This window comes from Aulonocara stuartgranti (assembly GCF_965226115.1).
Source record: "Aulonocara stuartgranti genome assembly, chromosome: 7".
NCBI lineage: Eukaryota > Metazoa > Chordata > Actinopteri > Cichliformes > Cichlidae > Aulonocara > Aulonocara stuartgranti.
Genome location: NC_138945.1, coordinates 23,211,113 through 23,227,547, shown reverse-complemented (window position 1 = coordinate 23,227,547; position 16,435 = coordinate 23,211,113). Strand labels below are relative to the sequence as shown.

Sequence of the window (16,435 nt, the reverse complement as noted above, 5' to 3'; positions counted from 1 at the left end):
CATGATGAGGCAAATGATCAATAGTGGGTTATCGACACTCTTAAGGGACAACTTCCACTGGGGATTAAACACCAGGGGCTCTCCACCATTTGGTTTTAGAATTGAAAAAGCTTCTTGGCTGAGAGGTGAAACGTCTTCAAGAAACTGGAAGAACTCCAGTTGCTCCTTAGATGCCCATCTAACTACTTATAATAATGGTTATGATGCAAAGATTATTACAAGTCCAGGCCAAAAATGATGAGCCAATGAGCTAGAGAAGTATCTACGTTTTTGAACATTATGTTTCATCCCTTTTTGCCTCCATTTATATGTATTTAAAAAAAAAAACAAAAAACACATGGGCAACAAACACTCCAAAACCCAGAGACACAGACACAGCCAAAAAAGCTTAATCCTGAGGCACACGCACCATTTCAGAAGAACAACTTCACTGATTTAATTCACTAAATTCTTCTCCTGCATGCTGACGATAGGGAGAGGACTCAAACCAATATCATTTATTCTATGTTTCTATTTTATATGTTGACTTTCCTTTAAATATTTGGAGCTGTTGTGGAAAGTAAAGAAAGAATCTAACTGTCCAAGGAAACATGATGCTTTTACATATGATAATAAAACTTGGGCATATGGTTAATGATGAACTAATGTATGAAAATAACTGAAACACCACCACATGTAATATCATATCATTTATTTAGAATAGAAGAAAGCACAAATGTATTTACATTCACATGTACAGTAGCATACAATTCCATTTTTTATATAATTACCTAACTCTCCAAAGTACCCAGTCTGTACAACGTTAAAGTGACTATTTTAGTTTACAGTGTGGAACAATGCAGCGGAAACCATGTACTCCCTTAGTTTCACATGACTGTACACATCTGTGATGGTACTTTACACCTGAGCTGGTGAGGATTTGATGCAAACATATCAATTAGATTTAAGGATTACGCACAGAATCACTGATAACAAATGATATAAAAACGAAATATGGGTTGTCTTTTCTCTCTTTCTTTCATCTCCCAAAACACAAAAATTAAAGCATGATTTCTGACAAAAAGAAACACGCAAAAACAAATTAGGCGAGAAATGCTTTCACCGTCACCTCGACTCGTGTTTTCCTTTCACTGAGCACCCTTTGCTCTAATCGGCTCTAATCTAAAGTGCAACGTCGTCCTGCCTGGCAGTCCTTCCAGTGTTTCCGTCATCATAGCACCATGGTTGGGATGTGGTGCACCAGGGGCATCTGGTGGGGTACGGCTGTCATTTGTGGGGGAGGAGGGGACACCTGGGAGGACGCATCGGCTCCGGCAGCCACTGGTTTGTGCCGTGCGCTCTTCTGGTGCGCCCGGAGGCCCGCCAGCTGGGAGTACGCGCTCTGACACACGTGGCACTTGTAGGGCCGCTCGCCGGTGTGCAGGCGCACGTGGTTGCGCAGAGTGGACGACTGGCTGAAGCGCCGGTTGCAGAAGCGACAGACGAAGGGCTTGTCCAGAGTGTGAATGCGCATGTGCGAGCGCAGGTTGCTGCGGGAGTTGAAGCCGCGGTGGCAGATGACGCAGCGCATCCGACCCGTGGATGAAGAGGGGGTGGCGGAGGAGGAGGAGGGGGAGCACGAGGAAGGGCCGTCACAGGGGTGGGAGTCATCTGGGGAGAAAAAAAGAGCAGGAGATGTTTGAAAACCTTTTCAGCTCGAGTTTCACGTGGTTACCGTGATTTTTTTTAAGTAGCTCCTTTTTCATTCACAGTGAAATAAAACCTGCTTCTCACCATTTCTGCCTTTCTTCTGGTGTTCTTCTTCGGTTCCGGGAACTCCAGGGATTCCCAGGAACGTGTTCTGAGTGTTTCCATACCAGACAAGCAGCTCTTGGTCTGGCGGGATGGTCTGAGAGGGAAAAGGCGAGATAAAAAAAAATATCAGTTAGACATCGTGAAATTTCGATTAGTTGCTCTGTGAATGATGCAAATGATAAAGAAAGAAATCACGGGTTAAGTTCTTATTCTAGCCAGCAGGTGGCACCTGCATTTTACACGCTTAGAGGTATTTTAATGCCATGGGCATGTTACAGCTGCTATCTGGACTGAACCTAAGTGCGTCCTCACCTCCACGGCCTTGTAGAAGATGCTGCTGCCGATCTGCACCACCTCCAGGTTTTGCTCCTGCTCATTCCGGGCACACTTGATGTAAGTCATCCAGCTGCGCTGATCCTCCTGACTGGCGTCGATGAAATAACGCACTGTGCCGTCTTCGTTGAACACCTGAGCGCACAAGGCAATAAAAAGTGGGAGAAATTTGTAAAGAGTCCGACTAAGGAATTTGGATAACACGGGCCTCATCAGGCTGCGGGATGAACAAATGAAGTTAGAAGCTCACCTCCCACATGAGATTGTTGTTTTTGAATAGGTCCACGTGTTCAGGGGACAGGAGCCTCCCTGTGAAGGGGCCCATCTCGGTGCCGGCTTTGATCCAGGTCTTCGAGAAGATGCCCAGACCCTCACCGGGGATCGAGCTCTGGGCGATGATCACCTCACTGGGCAGCACCAGGCTGGACAGCTTCTGCACCTCTACGAATATAAAGAGGAAGAAACGTGAGAATGTTTTTTGTTTTGTTTGTTTGTTTTGTTGTGTTTTTTTTTATAAGGAAGTTAAAATACTGAGAGCAGCTGCTCAGTTTAGATGATACCGCGTACTATGAATCTTTGTGTCAGTTAAAGGGCATGGGAGCCAGATCACTGTGGTCGGGAGACGTTCAGCACCAAAGCTTTGCTGGAAAAAAGTCCTTAAAGCAGCAAATGAACTGGATCTTATTTTAGTCACGAAATATTAAGCTACACCTCATCCTCCGTTTAATTCGATTATCTGGCTGAATTGAAACTTTTTGTTGTGCAAAAGCCTCTCGGAAAGCATTTTCATCCGCAACAGAAAGGAGGGAGGAAAAAAAGAAAATCGTGCTTCTTTAATGTCAAAATCAAAGATTTTTTTTTATTACTTCGGCTGCCAAAAAAAAAAAAAAAAAAAAAATCCCGTCCGAATAGGGGTTAAATGGTCCTCTATTGCGCAGGGTCCAACAATTTGTCATGCTTCAGATGTGATATTCATTAAAGTTTACTGGAAAAGAAACGGCTAATTCCAAATTCATTATCCTTTTAAGAACTTTGTAGCAATAAATTTGCACTGAATGAAACGCGGACTTGTTAAAAGCCTCAGAAATTTCTGCAACAAAAAAATGGAAAGGCGATTAGATGGTTGACATGCAATGAATAGCATTAGATTTAGCCTTCACGGTGCATTATGTGAGGAACAGCAAATCTTTTAAGGAGAGAGAAAGAGAAAGGCTCCGGAGCCCCATAGCTGCCAAGAGAGGAAAAGAGACTGTCCGGAGATTGATGAATGCAGGATAAAAAAAAAGAAAAAAAAGAAAAAGAAAAACCCGGGGACATCTTAAAGAAAGGAAACCTTTCACTCCGCGAGGTTTAAGTGGAAACTTTCCCAGGTCAAGCACAAAGTTAACCAAATGAATTTAATGCTCCGCGTCTTTCAGTTACACGCCTAACAAGCCTCCAGCGCGAGGTCTCGGAGCTGGGGAAGGGTTAACGCGTTAAATGGGTCGAAATAAAAGCAGAAAAAAATTGGCAGAAAACGTGGAAAGCAGCGAGGAGTCAGGGAAAGTTTAGGACATAAGCGCTGTAGAAGGCCAGTAACAGGTCCGTGTTTATAGCGATGAAAATAAATGAGAATTTTGAGAGAGAGAAAATCTATGGGGGAAAAAATACAAAGTTTTATTGTCGGCTTTGATTAACGAAGAAAGATGATTTGATCAAATACTTCCAAAAATGTGTCCTACAGCCATAAAGCGCAAATCAAGGGGACCTTTTACGCACAACCTGGTGTAACGAAAACAAACCAAAATCGGCATTAAAAAACCACAAACCCGCACTGCAGTGTGGGTAAACATTTGAATGAAATAGTGGAGCATCAGCAGCTCAGCCTACCTCCAGCGAAGGACTGAGCCAAGACTTCGGCGGTAAAGGCGGTCTTGGGGCTGCTGCCGGTGCTGCCCTGCCGCTCCTCCGCCAGGTGTTCGCCCAGCACGTTCCTCCACCTGCCGTACAGGAAACTGTGCAGGATGTCCGATGTGATCACGTCCGACAGCGAGCGACTGGGACACTTAAATCCAGATTTTAGAGCCAAAGCGTCGGCGGGTAGCACGGAGCCCATGTTGTAAGACGAGTAAAAAAAAACAAACACAAAGAGCGAGGAGGGGAAAAATCAACCCAGAAATGATGATAAGTGAAGCTGCAGCGAGCGGAGGAGAAGAAGGAGAAGAAGAAGTGGACACACAAGGAGCTGCTCTTCAGTCCGCCCCTCTCTCTGCTCCAAACTGTGCGCAGTAAAGCTGCCCTGCCTGGTTGTGGGGGTCTCTTTATATAAGTGGCTAGTGTGACCCCTGTCTAATTACTTATTAATGACACACCCCTCACCGCGTGGACCTGCCTGCTGCACGGCAACAAACCAGCAGAGACATTAAAACCAACGGAGACAGGAGGGGAGAGTGAGGGGAGGCAGGGAGGGTGGGTCAGCGGAGGGGCAAACTTTACTTTGGTAATTATCCGCACATAAAGCTGCATATTAAATTAACACACATGCGCAAAGCCATTGTAGTCATGCTTGTGAGATCGAAAAAGGCACACAAATAAAAAAAAAACCCGCTTTAAATGCACACCTGTGCTGCCGGGGAAGGGGGGGGGGGGGTGCTTCCGTGGATTTGTTGGGACTTTCTTAATGATGTATGTTTGATAAATAAGAATAAAGAAGGAGAAGGTGGTGTTAAAATGATGATGAAGAAGAACGAGAAGTTTCCCCTCATGCGTACAGAAGTGGGTCATTGCGTCTGGGAGTTGCTCGCCCATTTTTTTCTCATGCATTTCGTATTCATGTGGTGGTAATATTAATTTTTTTGTGAAGAGTTAGCGCGGGAATAACAAGAATGGAAACAAGCTCAACTTTAGGGTTTTCTTTCTTTCTTTCTTTCTTTCTTTCTTTTACAGCTTTGTTCGCATGCAAAAGAAATGCAAAGCTGCTTTGACGTGGTTCACTTTTTCAAGCCCTTGTTGAGGTAAGCGGTTTAATATTCATGGATGTTCGGATCCCCTCCACCCCCACTCGGTATTGTGGCGACGTTTAGATGAGTATATATGGGCCCTTTTCTTCTCCATATAGTCGCAGTCCTCTGTGTTTTTTCCTCTCCTGCCTATTTTTCGGGCTTGATGGACTGGGGCTAAATGGGCAGTTTTTCCTTCTTTTCCAGCAGAGAGGACATCTTTATTCCATCCCTGGCTCACAGGTTTCCTATTCAGCTCCCCTCCCAGTAATGTCAGGGCCCTGAAAAGTGCTGCAAATCAATCTTTCATGGTGTTTTGAGGGCAATTTGACATCCATGCACTCCTCTTTTCAGTCCAACAACTACAAGGGGATTGTCCGAAAAAAAAAAAAGTGGGCAACGTTGAGCTCTCTCTCTCCCTCTTTCTCTCTGGACGAATATGGACTATGGCGATGTAATGGCACAGAAGATATGGCAAGTAAATACAATAGCGGAGTTTTGTTGAGCTGCAGAGATAGTGAAAAGGCAAGGTGAGTGACAGGGCACGAAAAAAGATTACCGTGTACAGCTGCTTTTTATGAGCGGGCCCCTCCCACGTTTGTCTCCTTTTTCCCAGATGAAATTTCTCTGCTCTTTCAATGGGATTCTTTCTCATCTAGATTGATTTACATTTATAGCATTCATCGCACAAATCCGAGGTAAATGGCGGGGACTGGGGGGTGGGCCGCTTCTTTATTAAAGAGGAATTAAATGAATTGAATTGGGGTAACGCATGGATTTGATTTGCTTATTTATGCATTAACCTGTGGCATTATGCGGAGCTGGTAAAGCCGCGGGCATGTCAGCAATGGCAAATCATCCCGCTTAGCCGTTCCATTGTAAAACAATTTAAGCCATTATTCTGTCCATTTAAAGCTTATCAATTTAATGTGGATGATTGACAATTATTGCACAAAGAATGTGGTAATTGATGGATTTCAAAGAGCTGCTGGGAAACCTATCAAAGGCGAGCGTTTGTTTGTGGGTAAATAGCGGAATTTTACGCGAATCGGAGGGGGTGAGAATGGAGAGATACACCCCTGAAGAAAAACAGGAGAACACACATGATTGGCTTTACACATTAAAATGTCAGAGAATAAACTGAAAATTACTCAATATTAAAAGATGCTTTCAAGAATTTGCTTGGAATTTTTTTTCCCCGTTTTTGTTGCTAGTTAGAAATAAGAACGTAAATCACTGACACTTTACCCAAACATCCGCATGAATTTAACTGAGGCCCGCTTCAGCGACACACACACACACACACACACACACACACACACACACACACACACTCCAACCAGCAGGGAGAAAGGAGCGCAGAGCCTCCCGCGGGATCCTCCGCAGTGTCATTAAAAACAGATTAAGGTAGCTGCCACAGTGCGCCGGATCCTGGAGGCCGGCTCATCTGCTGCAAAGGTGAGAGAGGTGCAGCCCCCACCCCACCCACACCCCTAAGAGCCTCTTTTTCTTCACCCCTCTCTCCCTCGGTTGCGGGACAGGACAGGCCACCTGCTGGATGTGGAGGTGTTGTGTGTGTGTGTGTGTGTGGAGGCCCACCTTTACTTACAAAGCATGGAAACTAATTGAAACATGGTTTGGTTCGTCCTGCCCAACACTGGCTGCGACGTGAAGCTGCGAAGTTATATCAGTCTCCTTTTTCGATCAATCAGCAGAAACTGCAGTAATAATTAAAATGTCACGACTTGATTTATCCCCTTAAATCTACTTCACACTTCTAAAGAGAAAATGTACCCAAATTTAGTAGCAGCCGCAAAACTGCTAAGCTGTGGATAAAAGTCCCACAAATCCAGTTTCTCTCATCATTAGTTTGGAGTGCGATTTGAAAATAAACAAATACTGACAACTGTACTTTTACCTTTTAAAAATAATGAGTCTGAGACAAATTGATCGTTTTCTAAAACATTCTCTAATGAAACTGCACCAAATTGCATGCAGACGTAATAAAAACAAGTCGTACAGTCAGCTGAGTCGAAGTTGGCCTTTCCAATCAGTAATGCTCTTTTATACAAACAAGACCTGGACACAGAGCAGGGGGAAGAGGATAAAACAACCACTGCTGCCATTCCCCCCCATCTAACAGTGTTAAAAATATCCAATAATTCTGAACTGCGAAGGCTTTTTCATGCCGAGTAGACTATAATTACCTTATATTAAAAATGTTATTCTGGAACGATATTCCCAACATTACATTGCCATTTTACCTCAAATATAGCCAAAATAAAATTGAATTATAATGAAAATGTTCAGCTATGATTGGGGAGGAAAAAAAAAAATCTAGGAATTTAAGAGTGATTCGGGCTCAGGTGATGTAAGATAAATGCAGAATGACGCATCTAATTTTAGACACTCTGCAGAGTGTTTATGAAATTATAGATCATTTTGCTGTTTACAAGCTAAGTGAGGTGGAACAATAGAGGCCTCAAAATGAAGTAAAGGTCCCTAGAACTACATTGATTTGGCACAACATTTGCAAAACCTGCATAAAGTCATTAAAATAATTTGAGGAATATTTTACTTGCACATAAATACATCAAAAAAAATGTGGTTTACTTTAAATGCTCTGCTCTTCTCATTTTTCAGACTGAAAGCAGTCGCTTTTAAAAAGGCCACAGTACTATTGTACAAGCAGGATCATTTTTAAATCAACGTTTCAATACAGGGGCACCTGCCTGTGCAACAGATCGGCATATTCAGCATAAATTCCCCATCATACTGTCAGTTTGGATAAGCAGGAAAATGCTTCGGTGTGTCTACAGATAATGAAGTGCCCCTCTCACTCTGCTTAAAAAGAAAAAATTATTAGATGGCCACAAAGGACCCAGCAGGTCCAAAACGTCCACAGGGATGGCACGTTAAAGACGAAGAGGATCAAAATCAAGGGCTGGATTTGGAAACAGCTGCACGGCATCAAAGCAGGGGCCGCTACGGGGCCACGCAGGATCCACTGTGGCAAGAGCCTCCCTGCTGAGGGCAAAGATGTGCAGTGACAAAGCTGGAAAGAGCTGCAGGAGAGGAGGAGGGGTGGGACAGGACAGTGGAATGAGCTGATGCTGGCTTTAAGCATTTAATGTGCGAGAAGGATGAGGAAGGAAAAAGTGCAAGAATTGTTTCAAGTGCAATGAGGAATGGCTGTAGAGGAAATGTGGCCAAGTAGTGCAGCATTTGGAGCAACAACAACAACAAAAAAAAGATAAAAGGAAGGCCAACTTTAGATTTCCTGACAGGCTCTGAAGGTGAAGTCTGCTATAGTACAACTCCAACTGAAGTCCTCATCCAGAAACTTAAGGCAGTGGCTTATTTTAATAATAAATCAAAAATCAGTTTCAATGAAAAGTCATGCAACAGACTCTTAAACACGCAGGTATTTTCTTTGTCTGTGGACGTAACGCAGTGGAAGTATTACAGCATGCAGCAGCTCAGCAGTGCAGGAAAGTTACCATTATGAACGTGTAATAGCATAAATCACCCACAAGAGAGGCTTGCGGAAAATTTATTTGAATTTGAGAACTGGCAATGGACTATAGAAAATAGATATTCTGCTTATAAAACATGAAAACATACATTTGGCCTATATATCCTCTATGTATCATCTGTTAGTATATATATACACACACGAACACAATAGAGCTCTCAGAAAGTTTCAGATGTGAAATTTAACACTTTAGTATCAGAATACAACCAAAGACATCCAAATGATTACAATATTCAAACAGAAAAAAGAAAATAAAATAAAAATTCAGCTCAACAGTACACAATAAAGGTAGTCCAGATGTTTTCAATACATGGTTAACTGTACACAAGAGGAGGAAAAAGAACCAAACAAAATAAACACCATAATTAGACATTTTGAATTTATATCCCTTTTCATTAAGAAATGACGTTAATAACCAGAATCACTTGCTATAATGACGCATCATTTATATTAGATCACACAAGAAAATTAAAAAAAAAAAATTAAAAAAGGTATTAGCATTGGACTGAGTCCAACGCCCCGCTGAGTCCACAGCAAGGGCTCAGAGGGGGCGCCGGCGAACTGGGAGGTACCAAATAAGACAGGTTTTGATCATAATACTTAAAACATAAAATACTACATTAATTATTACACAGGTACGAATTACAGGGGCTTAGCAGTCTTGAATAGTTCAGGTACAGAAAACACACCCAGGAGAGGAGAGAAAAATAAAATAAAAACAAAATCCACCACGTCTTGTTTTGCTTCATAACAAGATGCAACATCAAATTTCAAATCGCACATTCACAATCTGAACATTTTCAGTATGAAAACAGAACAGAAAAAGAGGGACAATTTTCCTGCAACTCTGATCGCAGGGAAAAAAGTATTTATATATCTATATATATGAAACAGATGTTTAAATTAAACAGTCAAATATATGAGCATATATATACATAGTTGTACAAGGTAGCAAAGTCAAAAAAGCTATTTGCAACATCCCCCTAAATCAGATCAGTGTAATAAATTATCCATGACATTTGCATTTGGAAAAAAAAAAAATCATCTTAAAACTACAAGTTAAAAAGTCTGTCAAAATATTAGAGAACCCATCTTTGTTTCAAAAGTGAAATAAGATATTGCACCTTTCTTTAAACCAGAGTACAATAAAAATGACAATGAAACAGCATAACAATGCACAACAGGAATTAAATTAGAACTATTGCCACTGGCTGACATTAACCCACCTTAAACCTTTTAACCTTTTAAAAAAAAAACAAAAAAAAAAACCTGTAACAAAAAACATCACAGTTTCATTTTATTGAATTATGTAAAAGGAGAGAAAAGACATTTTAAACAAACGTTTTAAACATCTTACGACATGTGACAACAAAACACTGTATTCAAGACTGCTAAGCACACAATCATGGTTTCATTTCGACAGAGCTAGAAAAAAATAGATCATATTGCCTTTTGAAATGTTACAACTCTTGGGTTCATTTTGGCGCGCAAACTGAGCAAAGACAGGAAAATATAGGAAGAAAAAATATAACAGAACAGCTCTCTCAAGTCCAAAGAACAAAGGGATCCCATATACTGTCTATCCAAAATAACAGTGTACATAAGCATTTAGTAACAAATAAATGTTCCTGATTTTAGAAATATTACTTTATTATATAAGTCACTCTACAGCTAGTGTTTCTCACTAAGAAAAGAAAAAAAAAGTCTTCAAGGCGCTGGAAATCTAGACCCCCCCACCCCCACCCCCAGTTTAAAAAAAAAAAAAGAAAGAAGAAGAAGGGTTGTTTTCATCCTCAGTGATTCAAGTCTTTAACCTGGGCGCCTTCTCTAATGATCCTGTAAAGTTAAAACATGACAGCGTTTAGCACATCGACATTTGTCAGGCACTTCCATTAAAACGTGCGACTACTGACAGCACTGCAAAAACGCTGCATCGTCACAGTGTTCGGTGCAGCAGCATACTGCGAGCTTTCTAAAAACAGTTTTAATTTTGAGTGTGAACCATTTCTAATTAACAGTCAGTTAATGGATAAAATATTTACAGTCTTAATGGGAGTAAAGTTGCTTTTTCTTCCTATTTTCCAAGAGCTTAGTATTAAATACACCAATTTAAGCTGGAAAAAAAAAGTGATAATATATATTATATAAATATTTTACTTTTTTTAACAAATGTAATTTTATTTATCAAGAAAAAAAAATCCCAACAAAAAAACCAAACAAAAACAGTACATAGTTTTACTACACCTGGCTAAAGTAAAATATCACTACTATGATTTCTTAAATGTAAACCACAATCAGCAGCAATACAAAAAAAAAAAAAAATCCTCCTAACTTTAATATTTACTCCAGGAGTATAAAACTGAATGCATGCCGTATGAGACGGGCTGATCCTTCAACATCTGTACATTTGAGTCCGACCTCACCTGAAGACCCGGGGCTTGCGTCTGAGCGCCCTGGCTGAAGAAGGCCATCGGCTGTCTGTAGACGTCAACCCAGGTGCTGTAGTCAGGATTGGAGGTCTGCTGAGATCCAGGACTAGCCGCCTGGCCTGAACAGAAGGAGGGGAAAAACAAATTAGGTGAAGAAGAAACAAATGCAGGAATTGAGCATATGCTTAAATCCGTATCTACTGCACTCCTAAAACAACACGGTAAAACTACATACCCCATCCTTTGTTGTATTCAGGAACAGTACTCTGGGCCTGGGTTTGCTGACCTATAACGAGCAGAATTTTTATTTTCTACTCCACTGACTTTCTCTTCTTTTTTTTTCTTTTTTTTCTTTTTAAAAACAGGCTTGTGTGAATAAAAATGAATGTGCACAGATGAGATTCAACTTCAGTCTTGAAAGAGTAAAACAAAGAGCTGAGGGATTAATGTCCTTTTGTTCCTGAGTGACACTTGCCTAACTTTTTGTAATACTGCTCCCAGTCCATCTGGCCCGTCTGGGATCCATTGTGACCTGAAACCAGACACAGATAATGCCGCCAGAGTTACTGAGGCTAGATTTTACTTTTCCGCTTTTCCATCTGCAATGCTGCTTTCTGATGATTTCCACCGACAGCAAATGGAAAACACGTCGGTGCAAGAAACACGTGGATAACCTCCGGGAAAGCTGCCAAAGACTGAGAACAGAGCTAGTCGTGCTCTGCTGCCGAGCTTTTGGTCGCAGTTTTCAAATTTATAGCTAATAAAACTTCTTAAAATGCATCACAGTATTCGTCTAGATAAAGAAGCACATTCTTGGTGAAATTACTCACCGTTATCCTGTTGTCCTTGGGGTTGCCATATCTGAAAAGTTGTCCCCCATCCTCCAGTCATGAACGTCTGAGGCCCACTTCAAACAGGAGATTGCAATCGTGAGTTTAAACGGCATCTGCTGAACATCTATATTCACATAGGTGTGTGTTAAAATGCACTGTGAGGAGGAGAGAAATGGACCCTTACTGTTGCGGGGGAGTGGTTGGTCCTTGGTTGTAGGGATTCATACCGAAGGTGCTGTTCCCCCCGATTCCTGGGCCCTGGACAAGATAAAGAGAGGAGACCACACTTGTGTTTAAAAGGAGCCAACAGGCAAGGTCAGAGGGCAGGGCCGAGCGCTGATGCACTCCATTAAGTCCATTTGATGGATTCTTCATGTTTAACCTCTGGTGACATCCTGCTGGCCACCAGGACCAGAGCAGCCTAGCTCAACCGAGAAGCTCCCCGCTTTGACATGTGCGCTCATGAATATCAGACCAGACAATGGACATTTTGGGGAGGGAGTATCGTGGGGGGCTGGAGCTAGACCACCTACCCCAATTCTCTCATTGATCAGCTGGCGGGCCTTTTCCATCTGCTGAGGGGTGCCTCGGATGGAGAAGATGCGCACGTTGGGGTCGGTGTTGGGCGGCGGGTTTCTCTGCAGCTCCACGTGGGCACGAGACTGCTCTTTGATGTTCTTGATGGTTTCTCCACCTGAAAAAACAAAACAAAAACGCACTCAATTTTCATATGCAGCTTGCACACATTTTTCAAACAACAGTGCATTTAGCACTAACGCCAAACACTTGTGGGCTGAGGTGGGTTTGGAAGACTCCAGATCTAATCTCCAAGTAAACTCCAAGATCTGAAGTGCTCAACTATCAGTACTTGTCAGAGTTTATCATAATAAAGCAGTGAAAAGCTTACAGCTAATTGGGAACAAGGTTATGTGTTTAGCACAGTGGTTAACACATTCGCCTAACATGTTAAAAGAGCCCTCGCTCTAGACCAAGAGGAGGAACAAATCCTTGAGAGGGTTATGTCAAGAAGAGCCTTCATCCTCCGCTGTGACAACCCTTTGTGAATACGGGAGCAGCTGAAAGAAGCTCCAGACAAGGAAACGATTTTAGTAACGTCTCAGTTTTATTAATTGTTGACTATGAATGCACCCGACTAATATTTACAGGAGCTGTAATCCACTTTAGATTTCATTACCACTGTCCTCTCCATGCTACTGCTATCACTGATGTCCACAGCCCTTCCTAACGATTGGCTTTCATATACTGCTAGTTCCCAATTATCTGCATGACTGAATTTGTAAAAACCATAAATAACAGCTTTCCCCTCTTCTTTCTATTTATGACTCCATCTATGCATCGTGCCATCTTTTTAAGGCCAAGAGGCTAAAAGCCGTTACACACCCAACTCACGAAATTCAGAATTTTCAGAGTCAAACTGGCTATGACACACACACACACACACACACACACACACACACACACACACACACACAGTGAGAAATTTGCCCTTAAAAAACTAAAAGAAATTACAATAAAAAGCAGTTAAAAACAAGATGAGACCAAGCGATGATGAGCTGGTCCTGTTGTTTCATCAGAGTTGGAGCTGTATCACGACGGCTTTTGTACATGTAAAGCTGCATTATTTTAGTGTAATGATCTGATTGGCCAGATCGGTTTATTCAGATATGGGAAGAAAAAATAAAAAATAAATTAAAAAAATAAAAATCCGTGTGCACGGCTGTATCAAAAAACAACAAAATAAATAAAGGAGAGTCTGAAAAATATTTCGAACGCATGAACTATTTGCACAGATTTCACGCAGCCGGCGTGTAAAGGTCTTTACTTTAAATTAGGTTATTACCTGATAAGTGAAGGAAATGATATCTGTGTGTGACTTCATCAAAACTAAAGCAATGAGAGAAGAAAACAGTTGTCGCTCACTACACTTTCTGGTCATTCAATACGAGACCGTCAAGTTTGTCTTACAGGGTTTGCATGAAGACCAAAGTCATCGTAACCTCTCTTCTGAGGTCCGACTCGGTGCTTTGCTCCACAACACATGGAGCGAGCACTGGGCCAACTTTCTCTTCTGACCAAATCTAAGAGTGCTACCTTAAGAAAAATACGGCATGTGTCTCACCACTTATCTACCATTCTCTTGTAACATCCATGCAAATCAGGAAACAAAGGAAGACATCTCCTGCACGACAGCCCCTCCTCTGCATCGGATGCCAGCTTCCCGACGTGTGGGGAGAGCAATTACACCAGCAGGGAGAAATGAAACATAGCTGGCAGGAGAAAGGGGGCCAAAATTGAAGCGTATCCTCCTTCTGGGATATCGTTTGTCTCTTTTACCCCCTTTCATTCTTGACTCGGTGTTGTCCTCTGTGATGAGAGGTGGGGGGTGGGGGGGGGGGGGTGGGGGGGGTGGTGTCTCCGAGGGTGCTTCCCGGGGGGACACCGGGGCTGTCCCAACATCAATTACATATTTGTTCACTTGTGGCTGACACTCTGATGACCCTGGCTGACCTCCGAATGAAAGCGCTCATCAAAAATCTCTCCTCCTCCGGTAGCCTTATTCCATGCTGCCAAAAGACTGCACATGGGCCATTAACCCATTGTCAACCAAATGAAACTTCTGCCTTAATGAAGCCATTATGAGCTCTTCTAGTCAGACAGCAGAGAGCAATGAAGACCCCGACTATTCATTTCATGGACTGGGCTGTAGTGAGGACAGATAATACAGGCTTTATTAATGAGACTGGTTTAGCGAGGTGGAGAAAAGGAGGGAGACAAAAGTGCAACTGGTGACGGCATTCAGGGCGAAGCCAAGGGACTGGTTAGCTGCTGGTGGGGAAAATAAAACTTCTAGTGGCATTAAGGGAAAGTAGAATTAGCAGAACGGGCAGCGATGTTTCTAATGTCGTTGTATTCAGCTTTATATGACATTACAGTGGGGTGTTATAGCTGAAACAGTGGAATAAATAAAACTTCTAAAACACGAACAGAAATGTATATTCGCTGAACTGCATGCAAGTATTTTCCCACTTTAAAAAAATAAGGATGGGTATTGACTCGTGTTATGGGATAAACACCAATGCACCATTTGACTTGTTGTCCAAGAAGGCCAAATAAAATGAAATACTGCTGAGACTGAAACCCCAGCCTAATAACAAACTAAATGCAGCTGAGGTAAAAATTTTATTTACTTTTAAACAGTGAAAGTCTCTGCTCCACTGGGAGAGCAGGGAAACAGACAAACCTGTAGCCCCATTCAAATACATTAATCTCCAAGGGAAGACTGTTTATATATATTTTTAACACCTTTTACAGAAGTCAAATGAAGGGTTGGGCTTTTTTTTTTTTTTTTTTTTTTTTAAGATTAGGAATCTACCAAAGAAATAAACAATTAGAGATCACATCTTATTTTAACATCTCATTGGTTAGTTTAAAAACTTAAAATAGAAGTTATAAAATAAATTTTAAAAAATGAAATAGAAAACAACGGAGTAGATAAAAACATGCCTTCGTGCTCTCAGCAGTCTGTCACTAATGAGATTTAAAATTAAATAAATTTAAAAAAAAAAAGGACTAAAAGTGCAAACAATTCAGTATATAAACAGTTTAAACCCAAATACCTCCCCAAAAAGCCAAAAAAACCCAAAAAACTAAACCTTTTATTACGTCTCAGACGTACTTATTGGTAGTTTATTTTTGTCTCTTTGACAAGAAGAGCTGAAAAAGTCACAGGCCCCTTTTAAATATTTACTCACTCAGCTTAAATTAGCAAAACAACCCCATATCAAAATCACATCATTAAAAGCTTAAATCATTAAAAAAAACAAAAACAAAACAACAAGTGGTTGAAATTATGATGAATAACAAAAGTTCCTACACAAATGGTAATTTTAGCCAGTAGCAAAGGTAGCAGCCCACTGTGGGTTTAGATGTTTCAGGTTAAAACTTGTGCGGTGTAACTTTCGGATCAGGATTCAACTTTATTGTCATTACACACGTATAAATACAGGGTAACGAAATACAGTTTGCATCTAATCAGAAGTGCAATAAGAGCAATTATATACAGATAAGTTAAGCAAATATACAGATGTACTACGGCAAATGTACGGATATACTGATATATACTTTGTGATGCTGGTTATGTGTTTTGCACTAACGTCACGTCTCTGGTAAAGTCTGAGTAGGTTGGTGGGTGGCTTGATTCGTCAAGCTCGGTGTGGCGGTGTGTATGAGGTCAGAACAGAGGGGCAATGAGCTGCATATGGCATCGTAAAGATATTAATCACTGCACCCTTTAAGGGATGCCTGACAGCACCCAGACCCACCGCCATCTCCACCATATTGGCCCACTTCATATGCTAATGCACAGAGAGGGGGACGCAACGCCCAGGTTTATTTGTTTCCCTCGCCCCACTACATGCACAAAAGCCACTTGACATTTCTATCGCCATGTTTTTATCTTAGGTAAAGAGGCCCCCTTTGACCTGCCCTTCCCCACACAGACACACACACACA

General features: G+C 41.6%; 2 protein-coding genes across 2 annotated transcripts in view; both read right to left on the bottom strand.

The window, feature by feature from the left end:
• Nucleotides 1-757: 757 nt before the first annotated feature.
• prdm12a (PR domain containing 12a) lies at nucleotides 758-4,515 on the bottom strand. The gene is made up of 5 exons (XM_082538499.1): nucleotides 3,997-4,515; nucleotides 2,378-2,568; nucleotides 2,107-2,262; nucleotides 1,774-1,888; nucleotides 758-1,650 (listed from the first exon to the last, which is right to left on the bottom strand). The coding sequence occupies exons 1-5, from the start codon at nucleotides 4,220-4,222 to the stop codon at nucleotides 1,211-1,213; spliced, it is 1,128 nt and encodes a 375-aa protein (XP_082394625.1). The 5' UTR covers nucleotides 4,223-4,515; the 3' UTR covers nucleotides 758-1,210.
• A 4,127-nt stretch (nucleotides 4,516-8,642) lies between these two features.
• fubp3 (far upstream element (FUSE) binding protein 3) overlaps nucleotides 8,643-16,435 on the bottom strand; it is a 28,044-nt gene continuing 20,251 nt past the window's right edge. Inside the window, exons 13-19 of the mRNA XM_082542378.1 lie at nucleotides 12,436-12,596; nucleotides 12,087-12,160; nucleotides 11,900-11,976; nucleotides 11,545-11,601; nucleotides 11,305-11,355; nucleotides 11,064-11,188; nucleotides 8,643-10,476 (exon numbers count right to left, since the gene is read on the bottom strand). Of these exons, the coding sequence (XP_082398504.1) occupies nucleotides 10,468-10,476; nucleotides 11,064-11,188; nucleotides 11,305-11,355; nucleotides 11,545-11,601; nucleotides 11,900-11,976; nucleotides 12,087-12,160; nucleotides 12,436-12,596 (554 nt within the window). The 3' untranslated portion in view covers nucleotides 8,643-10,467. The remainder of the gene's footprint in view (nucleotides 10,477-11,063; nucleotides 11,189-11,304; nucleotides 11,356-11,544; nucleotides 11,602-11,899; nucleotides 11,977-12,086; nucleotides 12,161-12,435; nucleotides 12,597-16,435) is intronic.

Coding starts and splice junctions, on each gene's coding strand:
- prdm12a (XM_082538499.1), bottom strand. CDS start 4,222: ATGGGCTCCGTGCTACCCGCCGACGCTTTGGCTCTAAAATCTGGATTT. Junction 2,569..3,996: donor GGCTCAGTCCTTCGCTGGAG/GTAGGCTGAGCT, acceptor TTATATTCGTAG/AGGTGCAGAAGCTGTCCAGC. Junction 1,651..1,773: donor CCAGAAGAAAGGCAGAAATG/GTGAGAAGCAGG, acceptor TTTTCTCCCCAG/ATGACTCCCACCCCTGTGAC.